The sequence below is a fragment of the Electrona antarctica genome (assembly GCF_951216825.1).
Source record: "Electrona antarctica genome assembly, chromosome: 2".
Classification (NCBI taxonomy): Eukaryota; Metazoa; Chordata; class Actinopteri; order Myctophiformes; family Myctophidae; genus Electrona; species Electrona antarctica.
Window position 1 is genome coordinate 18471023 of NC_136807.1, and position 10855 is coordinate 18481877.

The 10855-nt window shown below is 39.5% G+C and overlaps 1 protein-coding gene across 1 annotated transcript; it reads left to right on the plus strand.

Annotated features, from left to right (window-relative positions):
- Positions 1 to 1560: 1560 nt before the first annotated feature.
- cd63 (CD63 molecule) lies at positions 1561 to 10824 on the plus strand. Its single transcript, XM_079492798.1, has 8 exons — positions 1561 to 1708; positions 2580 to 2661; positions 5135 to 5323; positions 6507 to 6581; positions 7440 to 7535; positions 8681 to 8824; positions 9578 to 9661; positions 9786 to 10824. Exons 2-8 carry the CDS (start codon positions 2596 to 2598, stop codon positions 9849 to 9851), a joined length of 720 nt encoding a protein of 239 aa, XP_079348924.1. The 5' UTR covers positions 1561 to 1708; positions 2580 to 2595; the 3' UTR covers positions 9852 to 10824.
- The last annotated feature ends 31 nt before the right edge of the window (positions 10825 to 10855 follow it).

A 10855-nucleotide genomic window follows, 5' to 3' on the forward strand; every position in this document is an offset into this window, starting at 1 on the left:
GAGAACCAGATTACCACATTTGTGGGTGAAGGGGGGTTCAGAGTTCCGGGTCGGCTCGCCAGGTCTGGGTACCATCCGGTACCAGAACCATCCATTCAAGGGAATCCTTTCAGGACACAAAAAACCTGAACTGAAAGGCCAGGTGTCCAAATCAGTCTTTGTTTCAAAATCACTGTTGTACAACATCAAATAATCTATCAATTCATGAGTAAAGAACCTGATTTGATCAGGATCAAGTTCTTTATACATGTTTCCCACTAAGCAAATCAGTTTCTAGCATTGTTATGGCCCTTTAAACTTGGCTCAACCAAGGGCTAACATAAAAGGACACAAAGTCAGATCAAAAGTTTACAAAGATATCACACATTTATTTAAAATCCTGCATTGCAAAACAGGGACTGATGGGACACCCAAAAGAATACTTACGACCAGCCCATCTGAAACTTAACTAATAACAGCAACAAAAAGTAAACACAACTGTTCAGTTTGGGAGACAATGAGTTGCTGGCCACAGCTCCTCTTATAGAGCCTGCAACTAATCAAGAACAGCTGACACAGGGTGTGGCAGCCAGAACTCTCAGGTGATTGACAGGTGAGGCACTTTAGACCAGCAGAAGTCAGCAAAGCCACAGAACAAAGTAAAGACAAAATTTCACAAAACGGCCATTTTCATTGGCTCATAAAACCTTAATTTTTTCACTATACTTTCCCATGTCCGTATAGGTCCAAGGTTCACGTGTAGAAGTTTTCGTGCATTTTGATCAAAGATCCTGGGAGGAGATGCATTTTAATTGATTTTCATATAATTAAAAATCACACCCGTGTGAACTGAGTGGTGTAAGGTCTTATATAGCCTGTCTGACGTAATGAAATCATGTCTGACGTAATGAAATCACACCCGGGTGAACAGGGTGAACATAGCAACCATGCTCATTTTTTCTGCACAGACTAACAAAGCCAGTTGTAGGAGTGGTTTACACCACTCAACAAAGCCAGTTGTAGGAGTGGTTTACACCACTCAAAAATGGCGGGTGATCTAGAGGTCAGAGGTCAAAAGTAAGAGCACGATACTTCTTCGGCATGTGTGTTGAGGTTTCATTGCTGACGGTCAAACGGTTCATGAGCTATGCGTGGTCAAAGTTTGCATTTTCAATATAGTACCACCCTTTGGCCAATGGTTGTGGGCTTTGCATCCTCACCGTTTGGCATGGCCCTCTACCATATCTCCAAATTTCGCGAAAACCAACTGCACGGTTCAGCCAGAACTGCTATTTTTGGCGGAAGAAAAAAAACTACAAAAACAATAAAGGACCAAGTCCTTTCAGGACTGCTTGGTCTTTTAATAATAATAATAAAAATATATGGTTTTATAAGTGGTTATTCGTAGCCTACGTTTCCCTTCCTATCAAAATATTTTGTGTATGAAATCAAATGTAGAGCTGAGAATTTACTCACCGTACTCAAGTAAACTAGGCCTATGAGAACAGGGAGGGAGGTGGTAGGTAGGGGAAGAGGAGACTAGGAGACGAGGAGAGGATTGGAGAGGAGAGGAGAGGAGGAGGGACTAATAACGGTGAACTGAGTGGGTTAACTTCATTACTAGGCTAGCCTACTTCTATAGAACTTGAACAGCCTCGAACAATACTTCATCGCCTTCGTCCCTGGAAGCAGGACTTAAAGTTTTCTTTCAAAAAAGAAAGAAAAGAAGGTAGGCCGAATTTTTAAATTTGTGTTTGCTCGTTTTGCGGAGATCAAATATTGCCTCGGTAGAAAAAGAACAATGGTGTCGAAGTTGAAGATTTAATAGTTTTAAACAGTTGATCTAACGACGTCTTTGTGTCGGGTGTGTGTTGTTTATTAGAATTAACTGATCTGTCAGCCCGCAACAAATTCAGTTAAACTAAAACTACTTGGATGATTTAATTTTCTGTGACAAAGCTTACATTGTTTTCTTGTTTGATTAACGGCTTAAGCGACGTACGTGGTCCCCACAAAATGTCGCATTTGGCCTTAGCTACGTTTATATAAGCCAGTTAGCCTATTACTTTTATTACACGTTTTGCATTCTGTATTTGATTGATCTGAACACTGAACAGCCTGTATTTGGTACATTACACTCTGAAAACATTTCTCATAAGAGTATGGAAACTTTGTTGCTCGTGAGTCGTAGGTTCGTTATCTTGTAAAAGGTTTTCATGCATATGGTAAGGCGAGTTGACGTCTGAATAGTTTTTTAACACATCACATAGGCTAACTACCAAAACCGAGGTCGATAGGGAAATAAGTTGTTTATATTGTCAAAGAAAAAAACACTGTCAACAAAGTAGGCCTAGCTATTCATTAGCCTATATCCTGCCCAGGTGGGGATATAATCAAGCTTTATTTATGTATTATTATTTTTTACTTTCGTCTTTTTTACAAACAAACATCTTTTTGAGTGTTAATTAGATCAGGTATTTCGTTTTTGATCAGTCTTCTTTAGCTCCCTGTTGTCCATAACACAACATAACATATTTATACTAGTAGAATAACTGTAGAAATGTATGCATTTCATTAACTAGTGTTTGACTTTTATACAGGGAATCGAACGTCATCATGGGGGTAGAAGGAGGAATGAAGTGTGTCAAGTTCCTGCTTTTCATTTTCAACTTCGTTTTTTGGGTGAGTGTGTGTGTGTGTGTGTGTGTACTACATTGAATTATCATGAATGTGTCTTGGTTATGAAGACAAAATTATAAATGAAGTTCAGTGACATGTATTTTTCAGAATCCAAATGACAGGAAGTAAACTGTTCCTAGGTGTAGGGTAACACTACCATGCGAACATTGGTCACACATACAGCCTACAACAAACATGCCACCCTTATTTGAAATACAATCACTTCCTGTTATTTGCTGTTCAGTAATTCTAGACTGTGCACAACATTGTGAAATGTCCAACATATTGGAAAGTAACAAAAGGATTAATCTCAAACTACACAACGTTCCAATTTCCTGTCTCTTTTTTCTCTTTCCACTGTTTATGTGAAACGGAAAGGGTAGAGAAAGACTGAGGAGGAGTTTGATGGTGGAATGTTAATCTTGTGACTGATTTCCAAGTGTTATGACAACATCATGTGACATATAAAGATAAATGCATTTTATTTTCACCTACAGTATACAGTGCCTCTCAGGAAGTTAATGATTGTGTGCACAATGAAGCTCTAGTGCACACACATTTAAATTACAGGTAGCACTAAAACATCCCAAACAGGATTGGAGTAAAAGAGTAAATTATCTCAGTTATACGCTTCACTTTCAAACCAAATTCTGAAGTTGAACTTGGTTGTTTCTGTCCTGTTATGATTTAATATTATCATCTTCACTCTGTTTGCTATCCTGATAAGGCATTTATTCATACATCCTATACTCAGGCTTGCCCTTCCACAAGTGCCCTTTAACAGACTCAGACTTCCTGTTATGTATAAGAATCTAAATGTAACAAAATGTCCCTTTATAATATATTCAAAAAATGGAAAAATAAATGAATATATATAAAATACATATATTGTTTATTTTAAAATGAGTGCATATGCAATTCTGTCAATGTAATGGTGCATGTACATTTGGTATCATTGCCCATTATATAGCACTTCTACAAATTGTATACAAATCAGGAAGCAGGCAAGCAGCAGTTGTTTTTTGTCTTCTACATCTAAACTTGACAAGATCTTAATCAGATATAAGAGTGGTAAGACCAGTTTGGTTGGTAAACTGTTGTTGACTTATTGCAGTTGTGCAGTACAGAGGGGGGAAACATGTCTGCTTTAATGTGTCCCAAATATAATGATTCAAAGAAGCTATTTAGATTAATATTTAGAAGCTATAATTGCCGTATGTGGGTTCTCTCAGTACAATAAATGCTTCTGTAAAAACCCAATAAACGAAGTATAAAAAGGATAAGATTTGAAGAATGCATCATCCCCATTTAGCAACTAAATGTAAGTGTGTACATACTTTTGTTACATTGCACTTTATGTACTTTCAACTTAATAGTTTGTTTTTCTTATATGGGAACAGCTGAACGCCATTAGCAAATATGTTGAAAGTGATTATAGGTTTACAGATGATGAGTCTGACTCATGCCTTTCCAAACTATAGTGATGTAATTTAATAGTCACAGGATCTCTGAGGCAGAGTGGAAAAAAAATGCTTCACTCTCGTGTGTGTGTGTGTGTGTGTGTGTGTGTGTGTGTGTGTGTGTGTGTGTGTGTGTGTGTGTGTGTGTGTGTGTGTGTGTGTGTGTGTGTGTGTGTGTGTGTGTGTGTGTGTGTGTGTGTGTGTGTGTGTGTGTGTGTGTGTGTGTGTGTGTGTGTGTGTGTGTGTGTGTGTGTGTGTGTGTGTGTGTGTGTGTGTGTGTGTGTGTGTGTGTGTGTGTGTGTGCGAATTGTTGTCATTATACTTTACTTTTATACTATTGTACTTCATTTACCAACAATAATACAGTTATCCGTAATTCAGCTACTTACATTTTATTTAAAGCCATTCTCGCAGTTGAACATTTTGACTGAGTTTATTCCTGGATCCATCTGTTCTATCCCTCTCATACCCAAAGGCAACAGACCTTTCTTACTCAAATAATCATAAATCACCCCGAACCAAGAACAGACAAGATCTTGTTTTATGCTCAATTAAGAATAACGGCCAAGCTACACCAGGCTTTTCTCACACACAACGCGTGTGTTTACCCTAAACGCGTGCATTGAATTTAGGTCCAGTCCTATTTTTAAAAACGCACGCGCGGGGTTCGCGTTTAGGGTAAACGCGTGAGAAAACCCTGGTGTAGCTTGGCCGTAAGTCATTGCCTGACCGGTTCAAGTCCAGCACAGACCACGGTATGGAGTATGAACTGGTAGCTGGAGAGGTGCCAGTTCACCTCCTGGGCACTGCTGATGTGGCAATTGAGCAAGGCACTGAACCCCTAACTCCCAGGTGCCACCATGTGGCAGTCCATCACTCCACCATCTCTCCACATTGCATGTATCTGTACCTGTGCATGTTGGATTAATAAAGCATATTGTCTTCTTCTACTCAGTGACATTGCCTCAAATGTAACCCGAACCCCCCCCCCCCCAATTCTCTCTCTGTCACAACAGCTATGCGGTCTAGCGCTGATTATTGTGGGGATCCTGGTTCAGGTGACCTTACACAAAAACGTCATGATCAAGGATGCAGCAGCCTCAGCCATCCCTATTGTCATCGTTGTCGTGGGTGTTGTTATTTTCTTCATCGCTTTCTTTGGCTGCTGTGGTGCCTGGAAGGAGAACTACTGCATGGTCACTACGGTAAGATACATCACACTTTTGTTTTGTCAGAGACCACAATGTAGAAATCGTCACTGTCATGTGGAAAGAGAACCTTGAACCGTTTCTTATCCGGATATGGAAAACATTTCCTCTGTTCCAATGGATTCAATGTACGGGTAGTAATTTAGTCACAATAGCCCAATAGAGCGTCGCAGTCCTGCCCCCTCGAGAGACCCCGATAGACCCGGAAAAGAATTCCCCGTTCATTTTCCTCATAGACCTTTCAAAAAGTATTTATTTAAAGACGTTTATGCCGCAGACAAAGCCAACTCTTGTCGTGACAAATCAAATCAACAATAAACACAATGTTTTGGGCCGAACAAATAATTAGAAGAAAAAAACGGCAGGTTACAACACTTTCTTTGTTGTTTTTCTTCTTTGTAATTATTTGTTTGGTCCAAAATATTGTGTTTGTTGTCATGATTTGTCACGACGCGAGTTGGCTTTGTACAACGCTCAAAATGTCTTTAAATAAATACTTTTTGAAATGTCTATGGGAAAAATGCATTGGGAATTATTTCCTGGGCCTGGCATCGTCATGAAAGGGGGCGGGACTGCGACGCTCTATAGCAACAAGATGTAGAAATATTTAGATCTGTCATGGTGATATTGTATTTCCACACTGGGTTCAAAACCTCATGTATTGCATCATATTTGTAAGAGCATGTTCACAATTACACAGCGTATTTGCCACCGTCTCTTTTGCATAGACCCAATATAGTTCAAGCAGCAAGTTGCAACAAATGCAGATGGTCATTCAGATTCGTGACGTTAACTTTTTATCAGCCGAACAATCATGATGAAGCAAATGCTGCTCAGGCGGGTTATTTCCCAAAACACCACCAGAGATTCAGACAGATGTATGGATGGTGCAAGTTCCTGTTAATGAGCATTGACCACTGGCAGAAGAACTCTCTTCTTACTTATCGTCTGTGTCTGAAGCCAAAATGAAGCACTGCAGCCTCTTCCTCGACATGGTTCATGGTTAAAGAGCAAAGTGTAAAAATGTGTGGCTAGTGGTTATGGATTATGGTTAAAATCCACTGAGCTGTCCATGGTAATATGTACATGGGGCGTCTTTATTTTTTTTGTCATATCGGAAAAGTATAGTCTTCTAGGACTATAATGCTAATTTTGTGTTTCCTTTCACTCTCACTCCTAGTTCGTTGTACTCCTCTCTGTAATCATCATTGTTGAGATTGGAGCAGCCATTGCTGGATACATCTACAGGGGCAAAGTGAGTATTGCTATTTATATATGAATAGACTAAAAGGCATGCTGAAGTGAACCAATGGCCCATTCAGTTATTGGCAAGATCCACGCAAGGACTAAGTTCCTAGCTAGGATTGCCAAATTTCTACATAGTACCACTATGAGGACACTGGCCTCAGCATTAGTACAATGTCTCTTTGATTATACCTGCCTAACCTGGTACAGCAGCTTATCCAAAAACACCAAAGATAAACTACAGACATCACAAAATAAACTAATGAGGGTAGTCCTTTATCTCTCCCCAAGAACCCACATTGGAGCTAACCATTTTAGACAATTAAACTGGCTTAAAAGGAAAAATGCCCAAAATATTTTAAAGGTTACTTCCCGTATGTTAACCAGTTCCATAGTTTGAACACAAGGGCTAGTGTAGCTGATCTTAAACCACCAAACCTAAGACATAAGGTAGGTAGAAGCTCTTTTAAATATACAGGGGTGGAGGATTGGAACAAAATCCCAAGGGAAATTCAATTTGCCCAGTCTTTGAATATTTTTAAAAAATATGTTGAAAAAGTGGCTGATGGGCAAGTTAGTATAGTGCTGTATTTATCTATTTATATCTATTTATTGTCTTTTGTTTATTGATCTATGATGGCCTGTTGTAAATGTCATTAGTATTGTGATGTTAGTACACATGTTGTTCTTATCGTATGCTGTAACTATTTATTTATTTGGATCACAATGGAATTAAGTCCTCTGACTTTTTGTGCAATCCTGATAATTCTGTACTGCTCTTTTATGAATTGTATCATGAATATATCAAATCAAGATAACAGCATAATGCATGTTTTGATTTGGTCTCAACATTTCATCTTCCATGAAGGTCACAGCTATTGTCCAGACGAGTCTCTCTGACATGATCTCCAAGTATAACACCACTGCAGAAGTTGCACAGGCTGTGGACAACATGCAGAAGGATGTGAGTAACTTGAACTACTACAGATTATTTACTTTAGATGGCCAACACCTTTACATAACATTACTGCATCCTGTTGCAGTAAGTGTTGCATGACAGGAGAATTTTGTTTGGATGAGTAACCAATAACCATATGTATATATCTCACACACACACACACACACACACACACACACACACACACACACACACACACACACACACACTAAAACAAAAATACATCTTATGGATGCACCTGGGACGTATCCTCAGTGATGTATCCCGAGGTCATCTGGGTTTCGGGTCTTCCAACATCATACCCCTCACTCAGGTGACCCAGCCGGGGATCGCATCAATCTGGCGCGTGGAAGGACTAGGCTCTGTGGGTTGACTCTTGTCTGGGCCCTTCTTACGTCTCACCAGGTCAGGAGTGGTGGGCGTGGGACTTCTGTAGGCTCCACCTGGCTCATTGAATGGCCCCCCTAAAGGCCTCACTGTGGGTTTGTTGGGCTTCTTCCTCACGGAAGACACAGGTTGGGGCGCTAACCCATACTGCTCCTGTCACTATTCCTGTCACATAGTCTATTCCTATGAGTCACTATAAATAGAATAACTAAAACAAAAATACATCGCATGGATGCACCTGGGACGCACAGGTGCTGGACCTGGTGAGAGCAGGAGTGGACCACGCGCCAGATTGATGCGATCCTCCCGCATACCCAGTCCCGGCAGAGTAGTTCCGGAGGAACGGATTGTGTGGCCCTAGTTTTCCCTAATGAGACTGATCGAGGGTAGCTACTGGGACGGAAGTCGGGACTTGATCACCCCAGCTGGGTCACCTGAGTGAGGGGTATGATGTTGGAAGACCCGAAACCCTGATGACCTTGGGATACATCACTGAGGATATATATATCCTCAGTGATGCATGGTTTCCGCTGCCATCGGTGTATGAATGTGTGTGTGAATGGGTGAATGTAATGCACAATCTATGTAAAGCGCCTTGGATAAAGGCGCTATATAAATGCACCATTTACCATTTTATTTACCATTTATATATATATATATATATATATATATATATATAAATATGGTCATATAGGCTTACAGAAAAGTACTGAGTATTAATGAGATCTAATTAAATTAACAAATTTCTCTAATTTATTTTTCAGCTGAAATGTTGTGGTGCCAACAATTCCACTGACTGGGGGAAGTACATGCCTGATGGTAACTCTGTGCCTGACACTTGCTGTGTGAATATCACAAAAGACTGCGGACATGGGACGATGACAGATGCCATCAAAGTATACCAGAAGGTGAAGTACTTTGAATAAATTACAAGAAACAAGTGATATATTGATGTCTGCCTTAAGTCACCAGAAATATTGTTTTTCATTTGAGCAAAGATGTGTGCTGTAATGGTGTTTATCGGTTCCAAGCAAATCATTAACAAACCCACTGATGGTAATTCTGATGGAGCATTAGTCCGACATGCGGGAACAACGATCGGAATAGCGCTCGAACATGCGCTGCTCCCAAGCTTGCGGTTATGGTTAGGTTAGGGTTTGAGGTAGGTTGTCGGTCTAATGACTGTCGGACCAATAATAGTGTCGGAACTAAAGCCTGTACCCGATGCACCCAGACTATGGCTGTACGCAGGTGTAAATAAATCATTGTCCACAGGTTGAATTCAATTTGTTTGCATATTTACTTCCATTAAAGTGCATTTACAAAACAAACAACTTCTCAGTTCCTTGTGACATTGTCATGGAGTATTTCCGCCCAGGTGAATGCCCTCTCCCAATCACCCAGGCCTTCATAATTATGCTCTCTGTCTATCAGGCCTAGAGGTGTGCCCTTTGGTGCCCAAACAATAATCCAATATAATCTAAATAATCTCAAAACTAATAAGGCTAAATAATAACAGCAATATTAATAATAATAATAATCAGAACATACAAAAACAGTGAAATGGCTTCTACATGTGCCTTTGCTTTCCTTTCAGCAAATGCCAATTAACAAAATGAAATGAACTGCTTCAATTTACTTTTTCTCTTTGTGACCTGCAGGGGTGCAATTCTGCTGTGGAACTACTACTGAAGAAGAACATCCAGTGGATCATAGTTGCAGCTCTTATTATTGCTTTCCTGCAGGTACGTATCATCAATAAATATGAACAAAAACACCCCATAATATATGCATTATTCAATACAAACGCATTCACTCACACATTTCACAAAGTACAGTCATTCTGATCACTGCTTTTCTTTTTTCCAGATAATGGGCATTGTGTTTTCTTGCATGCTGATGAGAGGCATTCGCAGTGGCTATGAAGTCATGTGATCCTGCTGAAAGCTCCAGCTGCTTAGCTCCAATATATAAAGGAATCGTTCAGTTTGTGATAAAAGCATGAAGTTTGGTACACATATAGCCAAAGGCATCCCAAACATAATTGGATGTGGAGGCATCCTGAATTTTCAACATGGCACCCATGGCAGCCATTTTTCAAAATGCCACCATTGACATCCTATTATAAGGCAATATTCCAAGCATTAGTTTTGCATAAAAACACTCATTGGGCTAAATTTGGCCATAGCAACTTGCCCAAATGTGCTGATGTCAGCACATTTGGGCAAGTTGCTATGGCCAAATTTGGCCCAATTTGGCCAATTAGCCCAAACTAATGCTTGGAATGGATTCAGCATCATGAAAACCCCCTAGTTTGATATGTCACATGCTACTTAAAGCATAAGGAAATTTAGAAGATATTGCCTTATAATAGGATGTCAATGGTGGCATTTTGAAAAATGGCTGCCATAATTGGATGCCTCCACATCCAATTATGTTTGGGATGCCTTTGGCTATATGTGTACCAAATGTCATGCTTTTATCACAAACTGAACGATTGTTATGGTTATATGCTGCACTAGTTGGAGTCGGTGGTTGTGGTCATGTTAATTGGGAGCTTAATTTAGAGCCTTTTAATATCTACATCTCATATTTCTGATACAATACACAGAACAATTTTTTTTTTCTTACACAATTGTGAAAATATTTTCAAAGCCAACAATATCACTACCTAGAGATAGAACTTTAGCTTCCTAAATGCTGGATTTAAGTAGGTGATGGAATATTCATTTTGCATTGTTTGTCATTGTCATGATGTATTTTCTTGTTGAATGTGTGGATATTCCTTTTAACGTCCTTTGACTTAGCTTATTTGGTTAAATTCTTGAATTTCTAAAATGTGTTGATACTGTAATTTTTGCGTTGCTGGTCTACAGTTTCTATTTTTATTAAAGACTATAAAATAACATTCAACTTTGCTTATAATACAAATTACATGA